The sequence below is a fragment of the Conger conger genome, chromosome 3 (genome assembly GCF_963514075.1).
Source record: "Conger conger chromosome 3, fConCon1.1, whole genome shotgun sequence".
In the NCBI taxonomy this organism is placed as follows: domain Eukaryota; kingdom Metazoa; phylum Chordata; class Actinopteri; order Anguilliformes; family Congridae; genus Conger; species Conger conger.
Genome location: NC_083762.1, coordinates 68,322,306 through 68,342,611, shown reverse-complemented (window position 1 = coordinate 68,342,611; position 20,306 = coordinate 68,322,306). Strand labels below are relative to the sequence as shown.

General features: G+C 42.5%; 2 protein-coding genes across 4 annotated transcripts in view; one reads left to right on the top strand and one right to left on the bottom strand.

Moving 5' to 3' along the window:
• Positions 1-4,566, bottom strand: part of si:dkey-172j4.3 (diacylglycerol kinase delta) — a 71,507-nt gene extending 66,941 nt beyond the window's left edge. The window contains exons 1-3 of one of the 3 annotated variants that reach the window (XM_061234452.1): positions 4,141-4,566; positions 3,808-3,876; positions 1,780-2,037 (exon numbers count right to left, since the gene is read on the bottom strand). In XM_061234452.1, coding sequence (XP_061090436.1) covers positions 1,780-1,968 — 189 coding nt within the window. In that variant the 5' untranslated portion in view covers positions 1,969-2,037; positions 3,808-3,876; positions 4,141-4,566. Of the gene's footprint in view, positions 1-1,779; positions 2,411-3,705; positions 3,877-4,140 lie in introns of those variants that run through there. The other 2 variants (XM_061234454.1, XM_061234453.1) reach the window with 2 other exon arrangements.
• A 14,350-nt stretch (positions 4,567-18,916) lies between these two features.
• LOC133125191 (G-protein coupled receptor 12-like) lies at positions 18,917-19,999 on the top strand. The gene has a single exon (XM_061236948.1). The coding sequence runs from the start codon at positions 18,917-18,919 to the stop codon at positions 19,910-19,912; it is 996 nt and encodes a 331-aa protein (XP_061092932.1). The 3' UTR covers positions 19,913-19,999.
• The last annotated feature ends 307 nt before the right edge of the window (positions 20,000-20,306 follow it).

Here is a 20,306-nt window from a genome sequence, read left to right as displayed (position 1 = left end):
TTGAATGATTATTGAGGAAAATTTTTGAATGTTGTTAGCCAGGTCTAGCCATCACCATTCATGATGTTAGCTATGTTTTTCCCGAAAAGTACTCTGAATTAGTGTACGCTAATGCAATGTAATGTAAAATGTTTACTTTACTTCAGCCCAGATAAGATATTCACAGGCCTGTTGAAAACAGTGAAGAGAGTCCATTGGGATAAAAGAGCAGACATCTCTCAAGGGACAGAAGGGTCCCAGGGTCAGTGGCGCAACAGAACATACACACAACTACAGTGTTTGAGTTTCCTCAAACATGCTCATCTGCAAACCAGAGTGTGAAGTGCTAAAATGGCCTTCTGTCTGTTTGAGGTTCACTTTCGCATTTGTTCACTCTCAACGGCCCCACCTCACTGGTTTCATCAGCATGATGGAGATGACTTCAGTTATGGTCATGTGATGGAGAGAGAAAGGGCTTAACAGTCCACTGCTGGTCTGCCAGGGTCCATATTAATGTTAGGTTCTCTTCCAACTCTGGCCTTGCAGGGCAGCGATGTGAGCTGGTTGATGTTGTCAACTTAAAACCAACAACCAGTTCAGACTTAATGGGTTGGGTGAGATAAGTTAACTGTAGTATGAACTGCTTTAATTTGGCAAGTAACTGCTGAACAAACAACAAGCCCTGAAGACATGTTTGGGAGGCCTCAAAGACCACCATGGAAAACACATTTAACACATAACTTGCAGTAAAGACTTCTGCTTCAACCAGATCTTCATCAAATGACAATTAACAGATAATTATATAAATTATTAATGGACTCAAATTGACCTTTCACTCTAAGACAGTACCACTGAATGCTGGTGATGTGTTCAGAATAATTAAATCCAGGAAATGTGCCCGATGCCACTGTATGCTCTCCGGCACATGGAGAGACTGAGAGAATGAAGACCAGTTAGGCAACATCAACCATTGTGACCATCCATTGTCATCACATTGATGAAGAACAGAGGTGGAATACCTGACTGTGGCAGTGAGAAAGAACATCTCACTCAGCTTGATCTGTTGGCCAGAGTTACTGCTAAATACTTAAGCCCGTCAATTATCTCCATTCCATGCGATTATTAATCCATTAACATTAAATGATGTCTGTCCATCCCCCAGGAGACCAGAGGGAAACCTGTCATAACACTACAGGGACAGCATTAACGATGAGTACAGCAATAATCAGCTAAAAAATAATCACATTACACAAGAGCCTGGACAAAAAACTTAATTTTGACATGACATGAGCAAAACCATGTAACAAATTATTCTCTAGATAATTAATTAAAAAGGTATTCGACGCGTTGGAAATCAGATTTCCGAGCACTGTAATCGTCCATGACTAAGTTAATTACACGGCACAGAACAAGGTTTCTGGTTTTAATGTTCCTTCTTTAGAGGGCACCGCAGTGGATACTACGGCACAAGTATTGGTCAACATTGATAACACGTGTATTTCCGGAAGACCCATGAAACCAAACAGCACGATCAGTGAGGTAACCGACTGCGTTTATACAAGATGCCTATGCTCTAAAATTAAATATTTCAGATAATTACGCGTACTGGAAATGGACGACTAATAGACACGGCTAACGCCATGAACCTAACTTCTAAGTAGCTAGCGATAGCTTCACATTAATCGTGTGGAAATGAGAATATGTGATAATAGAATTTGCCAAAGAGCAACACATTGTACGATAAAATGACAAATCAACAATGGTTAGTGTGCGTCCAACTAGGCTATACGAATCTCTTACCTTTGCACGAATCTGGCCGGAGGTGGACACTTTCCTAATGAGCCTGTGCGAGGTTTCCTCTTGTTCACCGTCGCTGTCCGAAGATTCCTCGCCCGCTTCGGCCTGAGTCAGGCGGTCAGAGTCCTGCGAGGTGAGGGACTCCCGGGGTTCCCGCACATACAGGATATTCGAGTTCAGTTTTGCTGCCATTGTAGGTCGTAGAAGGGACACGGGAATAAGCAGTCTCACCGCTCTGCCACAGTCATCAACTGGTGTTTTCTGAAATCAAATATTTAGGTTGTTGAATTATTGTAAGAAAGGACTTGTTTTCACTTTCGCTGGCTCCGGTCGTCTGTTATGTGGTTCATGAGAATAAGACGCCGTGTTGCTGTAGGTTCCTCTTTTAGCAATCAAATATTCTCTACGTTGCCACTTGTTTGTTGAACCCTGTTAAAGAGGCACGCTGTAGAGACTGTTTGGTAACTCCACTGAAGGCATTCTTTCAATGCTAATTTCCTTGCCTGGCGCAATCTTTGTTATCGCTATCAGCGCATCTATACAAGGCAGCCGAGGTGTCAAATGAATCTCAAAGGGCCATGTGTTTTGGGCAATGCCGAAATCGTTTGGATTTCTGTGTGGGAGCGAGGGTGAGAGAGCAGCACCCACATCGGACTGTTAGAGATTTAAGCAGGCTTAGCAAGGACAAGATAGCGCTGTGGCACTCTGTTCAGTAATCGCATGGCAACGACCCAAAACATAAAATGTCACCCGGATTTTTCATTAGGCTATATATGTCACTGTCACAGTAACTCCCTATGGTGATATGGGCTGCACATCATGCCAATTTCATTCTTATTTTATTTCGTGAACACCATGAGAGTAGTTTAAATTGATATCCTAGTGCATTAAATGATCGAATGCCATAATAAATAGCCTACCTAGGCTACACCAGATAATACGAGATTGTTGCAAATTAAATGAGCAAATTTACTAATGATTTAGTTCACGAATCACGTTATCATTCGACAGATTATTTGGACAGATTATAGCTACATTTAAACTGACTTTTGAAGTCACAACGAAGCTGAACCCGAATGATTAGTATACCTAGGGAATATATTGTTTTTGTTTAATGTTCAATTTTATAATTGTATGTTGGAAATCATTAGCCTACAATTACAATTCCCTTTCACAACATTCATATTTTTAAGATACAAACATGTTTTAGCCTTTGCTGTTGCAAGCCGCGTTGCTTTCTTTCAGTGTCGGCTGACGAGTTCCATCAATGAAATGACCAAGCCCCCAACCTTTGCAGCAGCCTAATCGTTTGAATAATTTTCTTATTTGTCAATCGGGTCCAAAAATACATTTTCTATTTAATAGAGACACAAGTTAACAAATAAACAAAGTTTCGATTGGTATAGATATGTGTTTGTGTTACTTCGTTTCATGAGTGTGAATGGGCTACTGTACATGTTCACTTATTCCGGCGCATCGTAGCCTACAGCCGTGTCTCCCTGCGCTTAAGCGCTGCCAACACCAGCGCAACGCAGCGCGGGGCATGCATGAAGCTCAGTTTCACTCATTAATTGATCCGTTCGCTATTTTCAGGGACATGGTCGTAATCATTCTTCATTACAGCGTTGCTATTTTCGTGGAATGCTCATACTCCGTTCATCTAAAGCGTTATAGCGTGTCTTAGTACATAGCTGATTGACCACTATCCACATCTTGCTTTGAGTTCACTTGACGACAAATATCATATCTCATGCACACTACAACACACTTAGCTTTAGATCGATATAGAACTGATCACATTAATGCGGGTATTGCGGTAGGCTATCGGAATTCACGCAGAACCACCTTGATCGCCCTTCTAGACACTGGCGCAAAATAAATAAGCATATCAATAATAGGCTATAAACAAATACAAACAACAAGCCTTACCAAGATTTCAAGTTCCTGTTTGCATTGGCCTAAATAACATACAATTAACTGAGACTGAGTAAATTATAATGCAGCCAAGACCATATGTCAAATAGTCCTCACCTGTTCAGCCGATGCGTCCGAGACACGTGGTTACATCATTCCATAGCCGCAGACTATCATTTCTGTTTCCTGAAGAAGCAAGAACATAACAGAGATAAACCAAAAACCAGCGCGTAGTCAAGCATTTTCAACCGATCCGGAATGTTTAACTATTCCACACTTTGAATCATCCAGAAAGCTCTCATGGTATCCGTAATGCGAGAATGCCCCTGTAGCACTTCTGCGAGCGGTATATTTATAATTAACCTTATTTCACGTTCTTTTTCAGATCACCCTGCGTTTGCACGAAGGAGTATACATACAATGCGACAAGTACCATTGTAAAATACTAACCTGTCTACTGTTTTTCTCCTGACTGGAAATGTTCGTCTGTTTAAATCGACCACAAGCAGCACTATGGTATTCAGTTATTGCTACGGCACGTAAGCCAAAGCATATAGGTGCTCCAATAGAAATAACCCAGGATTCCAGATGTCCTTAATTTGACAATGTGCAGCAATTTGGGTATGCATTCGAAAATATTGAAGGCACGTGCATATTACATATATAATGTTAGTTAGACTATTTAGCTATTTTACGCAACAGGTGTTATCTATCTATCGATCTATCCCAACTGTGCTATGTAGGTAGCCTATTTCATTCCAGTGCAAGCCACATTTGCTTATAAATGTTCGAAAAATGCGACTCAATTCCAAAGTTTCTATAGCTTCACATTTAAATATATTCTAAAATATAGGCATACACCACATTCCGAAATATGAATATAAGCTACATATGATCCAGCCTACTATTGGTAGAAACACATTTGTTTTCACGACACTTCCATGAATCTTATTGAACAAGAGGAGGGTGTTCGAACGACGCATATAAAAATAACGTTATAGTCACAGCAGCCTGATTAAAGCCTTGTCTCATGAGGACGTAGTAAGTCACTATCAGTTCCGTAGGAACAAACCTTGTCTCAAGGTGAAATAAAAGAAGGGGGTGATAGGGTTGGGGGGTGATGGGGTCGCTGGGCCGTGAACGCGCCGCAGCCGTTATTTAACTCCCCACAAGCCCGTTGCAATGCTGCTGACGCCGTGGAGTCCCGCGCATTGATAAATCACCAGATTCGAGATATTTGCAGGGGTCTATGATTCCTCACGCGCGGGATGAGGTCGGCCTAGGCTACGAATGTTTGAATAAGTGGCTTAACATTCTGAGCCAAGCGCTGACAATTATACACAGCAGGGATGCCCGTTTGCCCATAATGTGTTAATGCTCATATATCAAATACTTTAGTATTTTAAATATCAAAATGTCAGACCCTTCTTTTTAAATATATAAATCTGCTACACGAATTCCTTTATTTTCTTTCACGATAAAATCCCAATCTCTGAGAGCTATCAGTGCACGTCGGTAAAGAAGAAATGTCCTTGAAGTTTGCTCACGATGTAGCTTTTGGCTGCCATCTAGTGAATTAATAAAGAACAGCGCGTATGCTTTTCTAGCGTCTTCACCCACGCCGATAGTCAATTTCTCATCACTTGTAGTCAAGAGAGGTAGCCTATTTGAACACATATTATGTTTATAAAATTCGACATTCAAATATAACACGAGCATTTTTATGTATCTATGTATCCTGTCTAATCTGTTTTGAGGTTTGCAATATTATTAGTGCAGTAATAAGAGTTGCCTGCCGATGGCGCTGTAGAGCATTAACCACTCGCTAAGCCCCAATGCAGCAGAGTCACTGGTCGTCAAAGGAGCCTCTGATCGACTCAGGTCTTCCATCCACAAAATATGTGAAAATCCCCCTTTACTCTTCCAAACTAAATTAATATCTGCCAGTCCAGCCTCTTCATCATCATGACTTACTGTGGGCAGCTGCAAATTTATAATAAGTCTTCACCCGAATGTCCTTTTAATAATCCCCACGCTAAAAATAAATGCATCGAAAGAAGAACGTAAAAATGTCATTTTTTCTCTGTGGACCGAACATATATAATAGATCACTGAGGTGTAGGCCTATTCTTTGATCCCAACCTGTGACTATTTGGTTGCAAATTAGATGAATTTATCAGACTAATTTATACAGGGACCTCATCGTATAGTCATCTTTATATGGGGTGACATGAACAGTCATCAGGCAGTAAGAACAGTCATCTGGCAGTCGGAGGGTTGCCAGTTCGATTCCCACCCTGGGTGTGTATCTCTGAGCAAGACACCCAGTCCCCAAATGCTCCTGACGAGCTGTAGATGACATGTATCTACATATAGTGCTTTCCAACGTACGGTCTTTATACAGAAGCTGGATAACTCATCTCAGCCAATATAATTGTACAGCAGCCACCTGGATCATATAACCAGATTCAAGTATAATTTTGGGCTCTACCCACTGATCAAAAGGCCAACAGCCAATGTTCTACACAGCAGAACTGCCAGCAGCCCATGAAAACAACATAACATAACATAATGGCCATTCAACCCAGCAATGCTCGTCTTTTCCTACCACTAAAGTCTACCTGCTGCTTAGTTTGCCTAAAACCTATATAGTATTTAGCACCATACCAAGCCGGGAATTGAAAACCCACAGTGTTTCTGCCCCATGTCGTGGCAAGCTGTTCCACACAGTGACCGCTCACCGTGTGAAAAAGTACTTCGCAATGTCTGTGTGGAATTGATCCTTTGCCAATTTCCAACATCTGCAAGCCCCTGCCCCACCCTTTCTTTTCCTGAGTCAATAGCCTTGTTTGAATCTCCCTCTCATGAAAAGCTGGTTTTGTTCCTTAAACCGAAGCATGGATATAAAGATGCCTATTGGATATAAAGATGTCCAGACGGTTTTTACTCCCACCCATCTTCTGTATGGTCACTGTGGAAGCCACCCACCCTCCTCCTGTGCCAGAGCCACGTTCAGCCCCGACAAAACGTAGCGAAACGTTTATTTAAACGGACATGGTGGCGCATTGAACATCCTGTTGCAAACGTGAGCGGGCGAGCGGACTAACTGATGTAGGTACTGTTTGCTCCTACGGCGTCTGAGAAGATGTTCAGTAGGCTTTAAAGCAATGGCCTAGGTCATTATAGAGTCAGGCTACACTCCTGGCACACTCACCAAACTTTGCACGCCATTGGGAGAAAACATATCATTCAACCCCGAAAGCGTAGAAAAATGTTTTCCGTTTGAACGTGCCCCAGGTTGAGCCTCTTCACTGTAATGCCTTGCAATAGGGGAGTACCAGCATGCTCTTGCTTATTTTTGTCTTTATAGAAATATGCCGTGTTTTCTCACGGTTTTTAAATGCCCTGTAACACATGCATCAATGCATGGTCAATTAGAAGTCAAGAAATAATTCATTTATGATCAAATTTTAAAATATTCTCAGAACCTGTGCACTATCAAATAAGATGTGTAATCCCTTTTATACATTATAGCTCTTGTTAGTGGGAATATAGGAGACAAGAGGTATTAGCATTAGCTTGCTGTTATATTTTTTAGCATGCTCAGTGGGATCCATGCATTAGCGCTATTAGCATTAGCTTGCCATTAACCGTTTTAGCATGCTCAGAGGGAGCCACACATTACAGTTCTTAACAGTGTGTGCTCAGTAAAAATGCCTCCACTGAAAGAGCAACATAACTCCAGGGCTTCGTACTCAGGCCGCATAAAAACAGTACATTTCACAGCAGGGACAGATGAACAGCATGACAGTGGAAAGAGAGAAGTGATTGTCTAGAATTACCACTTATATTTAACAGACATAACATTGCTATTCCAGCACTGGAGTCTTCACCACAGTGAGACCAGCTGAGGATACCCATGGCTGCGAAGGAGGGCGAAAGGTCAAGGTTAACCCACCCCACCCCACCCCACCCTACCCCACCCCACCATGTGGTTACCACGCACCAACATGGTGGGATGTGTTGTGTAACATATTGCAATGAAAAGTCATTTCTTCCAATAAGCCAATCCTGACCCAGAAACTGGTGTGGTCATCCCCCCAAAGCTGGGCTTTCATCCATGGGCAGAAATTGTACTTTAACTCCCAGGTACGTTTGCTGCTGATTTAGAACCGCAGATCTTACCACCAACTACTAACAAGAAACTTAATTAGCCCACCAAGTGAAATACCAAAGTATTTGGTATTCCCAGCCAAGCAACAAATCACACCATGCTCTCCATCTGGGAGGAATAGCCTTAAAATTCCCTCAGATCAAGATATTCAATTTGTTCAGTAGTCAGGGGTTACTGTGGAACTGTCAAACACCCATACAATCAGTGCTCTTATCATGGGTACAGCCGGCCATCTATAGCTGTACTTTTAAAATACAAATAAGGACATGTTCAAATTGACTTTGATGATGTCTGTTGACCCCATGGCTGGATGCACAAGTGTGATATAACATAACACACTGGCGAGAACAGGCCATTCAGCCAGCAATGCTCACCTTTTCCTACCCCTAAAATTTACCTGCTGCTTATTTTACTAAATAGTATCTAGCACTGTATCAAGCCTGGTCTCGAACCAGTGTTTCTGCCTCCACTACATGTCTTGGCAAGCTATTCCACACAGTGACCACACTCTATGTGTAAAAATACTTCATAATATCTGTGTGGAATTTATCCTTTGCAAATTTCCACGTACAACTCCTTGTTCTGTGGACATTGGCTATTCTGGCATTTCCCCTGAATGGTCCAGTCATCTGTAAAGCCTTCCATGAAATGTTTGTAATTTGCCTGCAAAAAGCAAAGAAGCCAGCAAAGCAGAGGAAAAGAAAGAGAAACAGGGCTGGGAGTAGCATTGCATGTGCTGCACTGAGACTTCTACGGGAGTCCTGGAGCATTGAGGGATCTCAGGGCCCTCCTGTCGAACAGCACTAACTACAGCAGTTCTAGGAACAGCACTAACTACAGCAGTTCTAGGATCAGCACTAACTACAGCAGTTCTAGGAACAGCAGTAACTACAGCAGTTCTAGGATCAGCACTAACTACAGCAGTTCTAGGAACAGGACTAACTACAGCAGTTCTAGGAACAGCACTAACTACAGCAGTTCTAGGATCAGCACTAACTACAGCAGTTCTAGGAACAGCACTAACTACAGCAGTTCTAAGAACAGCAGTAACTACAGCAGTTCTAGGATCAGCACTAACTACAGCAGTTCTAGGAACAGCACTAACTACAGCAGTTCTAGGAACAGCACTAACTACAGCAGTTCTAGGCCCATCAGGGACATGCCTGCATAGATATCTATTGGTCAGATTCTTGGAGGGGGCGGTTCATAGAAGTGTGATATATCCAGGCCAAGCCTCTCACTATTCAAATCTCCTGCGTCTCGTAATTAATGCTCCCTGAATACGCTTCACTGGCTTCAACTTACACCTGTCTTCACCCAGGTGATATGATAGTTTGAACTGCATTACTTTCAGTAGAGAGGCTAATTAATAGTTTATAATGGAGAAGTAGAGGTTTGGGCATAAGGCTCTCTGCTGAATAATGTGTTGAGTGTAAGAGAGATACCTGGATCTATGTGGGAATGCAGGAGACATGCCTGAATCTGAGGAACACAGACAGACACACACACACACACACACACACACACACACATATGCACACACACGTGCAGTAAACAGCATGTTAAAAAGGTCCAATGTCCAAGGCCTTCTCTGAATGAAAGCAGGCAGATAATGCCTTTTTCATAGAATGAGTAGTAAGATATATGCTCATGCAGGATAGCGCAACACAGTATTCATTTTAGTTTCCTTCTGGCTTAAAGGTTCTATATTTATATGAAATGATATAATTTTATCATTTTAAATCCATGATTTAAGGTTACCACCTTGGTGAAAAGTGACAATAGTTCACAACAATAATATCAGGACAGATTTTAAATCATTTGATTTTGTGAAGTCTCTAATAGAAAACTGAGATTGCCTGACTGAACTGAAAAAGCAGGATTATAGCCACAATTATGGCCACTGAAAATGACACAGCAACAGAGGACTGTAAACATACCAACAAACCCCTCTGAATGTGTGAACAATTTGGAATGCACTGTAGTGGTATACTAAACAATCCTACAGTTTTACCATTAATGACATAGCCCAATTAATTAAAAAGAAATTGTCTCATTCATAGCAGAACCTCCATGGGCTACATGTATTAAATCAACGGGATAGCATCAGAAAGTGGATGAAGCTCTGTGTTGAAATTGGTGATGAATGAAGGTCTCTAGCACACGTAACAAATGCACAAGGAAACGTAATCTGTAAACACTGTGACTGAGGATGCTGTCTGTGGCAGCAGTTAGCACTGTGGTTTGAGTCAACATAAATAAATGTAGGGAGACAATGAATAAAACTTTGGACCACCGCAAGAATGACAGAAAAACACATCATTTCCCTTAAACACACAAAGACAAATCCACACAAATCAAGGTTCAAATGACACTTGAGGCCATTCCACAGCAATTTAGCCTAATGGAGTTTCATTACAAACAATTTCATAAAACATACCATTGTGCTCACCCTCTTTTAGGCCAAGATAAGCCCAACTTTTCTGCTTTAGTTTCCCTATAGGCTGCATACAGCCTCACTTCAACAAACCGTGTGAAGACAACCCTTAATATCATCCAGGTGGTGAAGTTATACAGAGCACTGCAGACAGGCGGTGGCAAAAAAGTCAGCACGGCTCCAAATCATACAGAGTGTCCGTACAGCAATGAAAGCTCCTTTCTGTAAATGTTTGACTTCCTGGCTGGGTTCATGAAGTACATCCCCTGGTAAGCTTCTTGAGTTATGTCCATGAAGCTACTCATGATAATAAATCCTTGCATTTATAAAGCGCTTTTCTCGACTCAAAGCTCTTTACAGCTATGAAGGGGAAACCGCACCACACACCAGCTCAGGTGGAGAGGGAGAGAACCAAGTTCTTGCCAATTGATGATGACATCAGTGAAAGGTTTCTGTGGGATTTAAGTGGGATGTGCCATTACAATGTGGTCATTAAGGAGTGCTAACACTTTACCTCTGGTGCCTTCAAATTGAAGTCAGACTGTCTGACTGTCTTCAAGAATCTTTTACATTATTACATTATTAGCATTTGGTAGACACTCTTGTCCAGAGTGACGTACAGTTAATTAGACTAAGCAGGAGACAATCCTCCCCTGGAGCAATGCAGGGTTAAGGGCCTTGCTCAAGGGACCAAAGGCTGTGCAGATCTTATTGTGGCAACACCGGGATTAGAGCCTCTGACCTTGCGTTTGCCCAGTCCCAGTGTCCCAGTCATTTACCTTAACCACTACGCTACAGGCCTCTCCACGAGGCCACTAGACTCCGCTCCACTAGATCTTATGGAGACATCCTGTCTGAAACCAGAAACACACCCAAGAGTGTCTGAGCACTCCATGCTACCAGCATTCAGCCGGTTCATGCATTACACCCATACACAATGTAGATAACCCATTACACCCATACACAATCTAGAGAACCCATTACATGCATACACAATCTAGAGAACCCATTACACCCATACACAATCTAGAGAACCCATTACACCCATACACAATCTAGAGGACGCATTACACCCATACACAATCTAGAGGACGCATTACACCCATACACAATCTAGAGAACCCATTACACCCATACACAATCTAGAGAACCCATTACACCCATACACAGTCTAGAGGACGCATTACACCCATACACAAACTAGAGGACCCATTTCACCCGTACACAAACTAAAGGACGCATTACACCCATACACAATCTAGAGGACCCATTTCACCCGTACACAAACTAAAGGATGCATTACACCCATACACAAACTAGAGGACCCATTTCACCCGTACACAAACTAGAGGATGCATTACACCCATACACAATCTAGAGGATGCATTACACCCATACACAATCTAGAGGATGCATTACACCCATACACAATCTAGAGGACGCATTACACCCATACACAATCTAGAGAACCCATTACACCCATACACAATCTAGAGAACCCATTACACCCATACACAGTCTAGAGGACGCATGACACCCATACACAAACTAGAGGACCCATTTCACCCGTACACAAACTAAAGGATGCATTACACCCATACACAAACTAGAGGACCCATTTCACCCGTACACAAACTAGAGGAATGTGACAACTCCCTACTGCCCTCGAAATCTGCACTGAGACTGTTTACATCTGTCTGAATCATTCTCAGTACACATCATTAAAGAGATTGTTCAAAATCAATACCATGGACTATTACTGTATTAGTTGTAGTTGTGGTCTGTGGTGGGAAAGGAATCAGCTGGCGACACTGCACAGTTTGGAGAACCGTGGGGGTCTACACTCTCCCAAAGTTAAGCAAGGTGCTTGACATTAAATGCTTCAGTAAATTAATTAACTGTGCATTACATTACATTATTGGCATTTGGCAGACGCTCTTATCCAGAGCGACATACAACAAAGTGCATACCCATAACCAGGGATAAGTGCGCTGAAAGACCCTAGAGGGAAGTACAATTTCAATTGCTACCCGTACAACAAAGATAAGGACCAGGGGCAATTTTTTTTTTTTTTAAACAACAAATAAACAAACAACAAAGCAAAAGTGACCAAACTTAACTATCCAAATACTGCTTACCTAGCCAACTAAAAAATACTGAAACAACGTAAATCACAAAGACAACAATTAAGGTTCACAGGGAGGTAGGGAGGGATGGGGAGAGGTGCTGCTTGAAGAGGTGCGCCTTCAGTTTGTGCTTGAAGGTGGGGAGAGATTCTACAGTTTCTACAGTGCAAGTGGCTGATATAAAATTGTATGTGGAATCTGTCCTGGATATGGGGGTGTCCATCAAGAAAATAATTATGATAATTGCCCTGAAAAGACAGTTTCATAGGCAGGGGGCCTTCTATTTACAATGGATATTGTGTTCATACTAACTAATTAGTGTGCATCTGGCAAGGACACAGTGAGATGAGTGAGAGGGAGGGTCATGTGTTTGAGCTGTGTGTGTATGTGTGTGCGTGTGTATGTGCAGGGGGATAATAACCACAGATTTGCAGTAGTTGTCAATCCTTTCTTCCCTAATTTTTTACAACACACTGGTGCCAACCAGTGGCAGATGGGTTCCCCGTCTGAGTCAGGTTCTGCTGAAGGTTTCTTCCTGTTATCAGCCAGGGAGTTTTTCCTTGCCACTGTTGCCGTAGATGTACTCTTGGGGGCCGGTTCTCTGTAAAGCTGCATTGTGACAAAGCCCCTTTGTTAATAGCGCTATACAAATAAAAATGGATCAAATGTATTGATTGATAATGAAATTATGAGGACACCTCCACGGGATATGGTCAGGATATAAATAGCACCCCACATTTGTTGAAAAGGTGATATTTCAATCACATTATTTAACTGTTGACAATATATATAGTTCTGCATATCACACTGTGCTACAGGGTATCAGATGTGGTTGTCTGTAAAACATAAACCAAAGGATTGGATGCAGAAAAGCATGTAGTGCTAGTGAATGGTGGGGGGTGGGGGCAGCTGAAATAAACCTGTCTTCTATATTGGACTATTTAATAATAAAAATGCTTAAAGGTGCAGTTGAAGAATCTTCAATGAAGTACAAATACTTACTCCTGCTTCCTTTCTGTCTAATCATTTCCCCCCCCCATTGTTTTAAACAGAATGCAGATTTCCCTCTTTTGTTTTTTCTTTGATGTCTTTATTTTCCACATGGTATATTTTGAGTAAGCAGGTTTCCATGGACACCACAAATTTTGGGGTTCGGCGTTAAGTCAAGGACCCCATCAATTCTTCCCCTAAAAATGTACCAAGGTTGTGTTATTTCTAAAGGAACAGCCCCTTAGAAGAAGCCTGCAATGCATCAGACAGAAAGCATTAGCTGTGCGTGGGGACTGATGTTACTGATAATAGTCCAAGGATATGACTAGTGGGCATTCAAGCTTCATGCATAGCTATTTCTGACATACTGTGGCCTCGAGAAGGTAAATCAGTAGCCTCACTAGAAATTAATAGTGTTAGCAGCTGGACTAGGATAAGACAGTTGCACGATGCTGTATCAGTATGAGTGATGTAATGATAGCCTGTGTGGTACAACCTGTGTGGGGGAGGATATTGCATGCAGTATATTTATAACAGCTATAAGAGGGAATCGTGTCAAACTCAATTGCAAGGAGAAATATAATCGATATAAAACGGATAATTCATGGGCAAATGGCAAAAAATGTAGCAATAGAGGTTATGGTAAGGGTTAAGATGTAACATTAACAATATTAATTGAGCATAGAGACACAAAAATGTTTTGTACGCACTCATTCGATCGCCTCAGTTTTGGTTGGGGAATTAGAATGTACTGTTGACTTTAACAGCTAGGGGTGGATGTTCAGATTTCGGAACACAGAGGCCGATTTTAGTGGTCAGAACATTAGGTCACCAGTCGTCGAATTAGTGTGAGACCAGGCTGGTACAGCTGAGTCCAAAGGAGTGAAGCAGTGGCACCCTGTTGCCCCTGTAGAGGAACAGATTTCTAAGTGGAGTGCACAGCACAGCAGGCAGGCAAGCATGTGGTTCAATGAAGCTTATCCACGGTCAGCAAATGGACACACATTCAAAGAAACACACACACATAGACATAGACAAAATGCTTGCTTGTGCTTGTGAGGCTGTGAATTTGGTAACAATATAGTAAGTCTACCTGAAGGAAAGATGATTATTTATTCATACAATTGATCAAAAATAGCTTTCAGATTTCAAACCTTCTTACACTATATTATATTTACTATTGGGGCAAATAAATAGGCAGCAATAAAAAAAATTGATGAATTATCACCTCCCTGTGATCCTTAATTGTAGTCTTTGTGATTTACGTAGTTTTTCGGTATTTTTAGCTGGCTAGGTAAGCAGTATTTGGATAGTTGAGTTTGGTCACTTTTGCTTTGTTGTTTGTTTATTTGTTGTTTAAAAAAATAAAATAAAATAGGCCCTGGTCCTTATCTTTGTTGTACGGGTAGCAATTGAAATTGTACTTCCCTCTAGGGTCTTTCAGCGCACTTAGCCCTGGTTATGGGTATGCACTTTGTTGTATGTCGCTCTGGATAAGAGCATCTGCCAAATGCCAATAATGTAATGTAATGTAATTAATTTAAAAAAGTTATTTGCACATTAAGCACTACCACGCAATGCTAAAATGCAAGGTGATAAAGATTGTGCCACCAGACACAATGCAGTTAGGTGTCGTGTAATGCGAGTAAGCATATGTGAAAATAATATTGGAGTTTTGTCATATACAAGACGCGGCTTACAGCTAGAGGTGCTGAAAGCTTCATGAGCCTATCGTCTTTCCACTGACGGAGAAAAGTAAGAATGTGAGCAGGAGAAGAAAGAACACTCTGCTCACCTTCCTTCCGACTCCCCCTCTCTCCATATCCACGGAGATAATGTGATCCCAGCAACTACATCTGAGCTGTGCAATAGGGCCACACATCACCAGCACACAGGAGCTCTCTCTGGGTTTAGAGAAAAAGTAGGGACGTGGACTGTGGAACCGTGTACATGAGAGTGTGCATGTGTGTGAGTGTCCTGTTAGTGCAGAGATGGTGTCCAGAAAGTAAGGATGTGATCATGTTGGTGGGTGACCTGCTACTTTACTTTGCCCTCATTAGATCAGTGCTGGAGTATGGACATGTTCTTGGTGCAGTGCAGGGCACATATAAGATTATTTCTAAACAGGCCACTCTGTGACTTCTCCACCTCCCATCTCTTAAACAGCAGAGGAAGGACACTGCAATCTCTTTACTGAAAGAGATGATGAACCCAACTCACCCACATGCATGACCTTCTCCTCTCAAACCAGACTGAAAAGCACTGGTAGGAAATGGAGGCTCAGCTCTCTCCACACCCCAGCCAGGACTATGAGCCTCCAGCAGTTCTTGCAATCAGACTTTATAATGACAGAGAAAAAGCCATAAACACTTGAGAAGCACAGATGCCCCTGTATAGACTGGAAATGTAAAACTGTGGTTTACCTAACCTATATGTAATCTTATTTGTTAAAAATCCTATCTTGCGCTTTATTTTTACCATGGTAAAGGTGAGTGTGCTTTAGATATCTTTCTGCGAAACTCTATGAATAAATTAATTTTTTTTTTAAACATGAAAACCTGAATCTTGAACATGGGGCATGTGCGCTTTGATGCGACACCTCAAGTCACCCAAAGACGACTTAAGTAATAATTTGATTGAGCTAATGGCAACTAAATCAATATCGGCGCCTTGAGAATTCCCCAACCAACCCAAAACGTAGGTTTGCTCCGAAATTTCTCAGCCAGTCTTAACAAGTATTGGTGTGCGTCTGTGCATCTGCAAGGTTTCAGATATATTTCGTTTAAAAATTAGGGCGGAGAGGAATAATTGAACGTTTCAGACGGTATGCAAATGTTGTTTGCGTAACTATAACTAGCCTACATCATGTCCGTAGCCGTGAAGTTGGTGTCACGCGCAAACATTCGCATTTGAAAAAAAAAGTGAATGCTCAAGTACCCCGGTAATAACTGGGGGCTACGTGAAGATTATGAATGAAACCGCGACGGGGCGTAGTAAACAGTTACTTTGTATTCCTCCCACATCTCAGTAGAAATGTATGGTAATAGCCTACACCACGTGATCACCCGTGTTCTTCGCCAGTCACCACCCTAAAAACGACACGCCAAATGGTCGCGTTTACAATTGTAATTCATATTTAATATCCGATAATTAACACGCTGCCACAACGCACTGTGAAAGTATTCATTAACGTCTGACATTTTCAAAGGTTACAAAAACAGCTAATTGCGTTGAGGTTTCTCCTAGAGGCGCCACTCAGTTATTACATTTTTTATTTTTTATTTTTTTATTTTTCCATTTGTAATATTTATTCATGCATGGTGATTTCTCATTATACGAGTCAACAGTAGACTATAAGGAACAGAACATAGGCTACCTTTAGCATATAACTAGTTCCTTACACAATTCAGCTGCCATAACATCGGGGATAATGCAAGTCCGTCGAGAGAGTGTGGGCAACTGATATGTTGTACTTTGACCCAAATTGCACATTCGGAGGACAGGGGGTTTAGAAAGACTTGAGGGTGCTGATGAGTTTCGTTTCCACCAAATTTCTGATATGACGATTGATACAGTTAAGGGAGTTGCAGACATAGCAACAGGGGTGTAGACGCAGGGGTGTAGACATAGCATATTCATTCATGACATTTTGTTTATTTGACTTCGTGACTCAAAGATGTGTGCACTACGCCCTGGGTGTTCACCGTCAGATTTAACAACCGCCTGGTCGAATAAGGAGGCTGATATTAATGTATTGGCCCAGCTAAAACGGCATCGATCACTGCTCATGAGAACACTAGAAGGTCATTTAAATAAGCAATTGCGACGGCAATGATTTCAGCCCCTAACGTGCCCATAGCCACAGGAAAACAGTAACAGGCATTTGCTTATTGTGGACTACACGTGGTACGCACGCAAGAATTTCGTAATAAATTGACTGAACGTAGACTAGTAGTAATCTATGGGCTAACAACCGAATATTCAAGTGTGTTCCTCCATTCAAAATATTATGTTTGTGGACTCTGAGTTACATTTTAGTTAAGAAAAAATACCTAGAATGTGTAGCCGGTATTTTTGAAAGATCACCTTGGCGTGGTCGCTTATGAACGGTATACACTCGTCTGTCTGCGCAGCTGAGCATCTCTCGACGACCTTGGGGCGAAACGAGTTTGTGCAATTGGACGTTTTGAATGAACAAGTCATTACCAGGGTCTCTTTATTGATTAAAAAATGCAGCCAGTTAAAATTTTTTCTTATGATTAATATTTTGACCATAACATATCTGATTCACGGACCCCGTTCATGACTGTAGTGAAGACTTTTGACGTCAGAAGTGAGAATCATCGGCACGTCCAATGGGGGTAGAATATTAACCGAGAGTCAGTGCCAGCGAACTGCCAACATTATTAGCAATGTTAACCAAGGAATAAGGTGTCTTTCCAAAGGACTCTACGATTTAAAAAAATAAAGATTTTATCCAGGGACGTACGACAGAAGAGGAAGATACAGAACTGGTAATTCATTTTAGAAAATTCTCCATAGGTGTCTCCCCTCTCGCTCTCCGTTTCCATTCTCTCTTTCTTGTGTGCCTGTCACGGACTGCGCTTGGATTTGAAAAAAGCATCTGAGCTTGAAGGAACTGGGGTATTGTTTGGAGGTTATTCGCGCGGATGCGCCTACTGGTGATAAACTTGTTTTCTGTATTAATGTTTATTAATTGGTTAATGGCTATGTCTTTATTAGAACAGAAAGAAAATACTGGGTCACGTCTTAGCGGCAATGTCGTTTATTATATGACCTCTCCAAGTCCTTTGTTGGCGTGGATGAAGCGTATATATGGGTACAGGGGAGAAATTTGTGAATGAATCGCTGGCACGCCGAGTTTAAAATTAGCTCGTGCTATCTGTCTGCATGGCGTCAGGCTTGCAAGAGCATGATATGGAATTGAAAGGACGTATATTACTGCCTTTTTAGATTCGCATGCTATAGTATCGCCAATATTAATCTTAGCAATGCATAAAATATGTATCTGATTGCATTTCACTTGGCTTGCATTTCCATTTTTATTACTTCATTGCCATTGTGTATGCCACATTTAAAAAATAAATACATGCTGTCTGTGAAAATAGAAACATTTTCTAGATTATTAGGAATTTTAACAGGCTACTTGTACCTGTATGCTGCAGCCCACGAATTAGCTACAGTCTATTTTACACGCTCTGTTATGAAAGGAATATCTCAACATTCCTTTGGAATAAGCATAAGAGATTTGGAAATGGTAAACTAAACAGCTACTAGTACTCGTGTTCCTGTGGGTGTGGTTGCATGGTATTTCATTAAACGGATGATGTGGAATCCATTTATTCCTTTTAAGCCTGTCATGTCTATTTTAATACTAAAGCTGGCGCTTTTTGTTGCTGTTCTACGTCTACCACTCAAACACACACTCTCTCCTCCTCTCTCTCCTTGCATCCTCGCCCCCCTCCCTCTCCTTCAGCTATGATTCACCCTCTTGCTGCAGCAATGAGCAACCAACTCCAGAACACTTCCTCTTTTAACTCGGCGACCTGGAATTTCCAAGACGTGGGAAACTCCTCGCCCGTCCGGACCACAGACGTACACCCGGTCTCTGTCAGCCCCTGGGACGTCGCGCTGTGCGTGACCGGGACCCTCATCTCCTGCGAGAACGCGATCGTGATTGCCATCCTCTTTTACACGCCCACCCTGCGCGCTCCCATGTTCGTGCTCATCGGGAGTCTGGCGGTCGCGGACCTGCTGGCGGGGCTGGGTCTCATACTGAATTTCATCCTCACATACATGCTGAATACGGAGCTGGTGACGTTGGTCGCCGTGGGTCTGCTCATCGCCGCCTTCTCCGCCTCCGTACTCAACATCCTGGCGATCACCGTGGACAGGTACCTTTCCCTGTACAACGCGCTGACCTACCACACCGAGCGCTCCGTGACTTTCACCTACGTCATGGTGATACTCATCTGGCTGGTGTGTGTCGCCTTAGGCTTGCTGCCTCTGTTGGGCTGGAACTGTCTGCGAGACGAGTCCTCCTGCAGCATCTGCCGCCCGGTGACTAAAAACAACGCCGTCGTGCTGGCGGTGACGTTTCTGCTCATTTTCGCATTGATGATGCAGCTCTACCTGCAGATCTGCAAAATAGCCTTCCGACACGCGCAGCAGATCGCGGTGCAGCACCACTTCATGGCCATCTCCACCACCAAAGGCGTGTCCACGCTCTCCGCTATCCTCTGCACCTTCGCCCTGTGCTGGATGCCCTTCGCGATGTACTCTATAGTGGCGGACTCCAGCTATCCAATTATCTACACGTATGCCACTGTCCTGCCTGCCACGTGCAGTTCGGTTATCAACCCAATCATCTACGCCTTCAGAAACCCCGACATCCAGAAATCTCTGTGGCTGGCGTGCTGCGGATGCGTTCCCCCCAACATCTCTTTGCGGCCAAGGACGTCAAGTGATGTATAGCCATGAGTTAGTCATAGGCCCAAGTAGCCTATCTTTTTAAACTTGCTTGTTTTGGCTTGTTTTGGCAATGGCTTGCAGAGTTGCCTATTGTACGCCTACCCTGTGGGTGTAGGCTACATATGCGTAATCGCGGTCAGTGGAAAATCACACGCCATGACCTATTTTTCCCCGATCTGGCCCCATAAAAAAAAATCTTACGGGCAATTTAACCATGGTAAACTCATCCTAGTTTCCGCTATTGGATAAAAGTCATTTGAATAACAAGTTTAGCGCAACGAGTCAGAATGGCGTTTGTCCTAAAGAACTGCAAAACGGCATTCAGTAGGGTGGATAGTCTTGCACGTTGAGCTGGCTGGATGATTGGCTCTGCCACGACGAACACGCTTCCACGAAC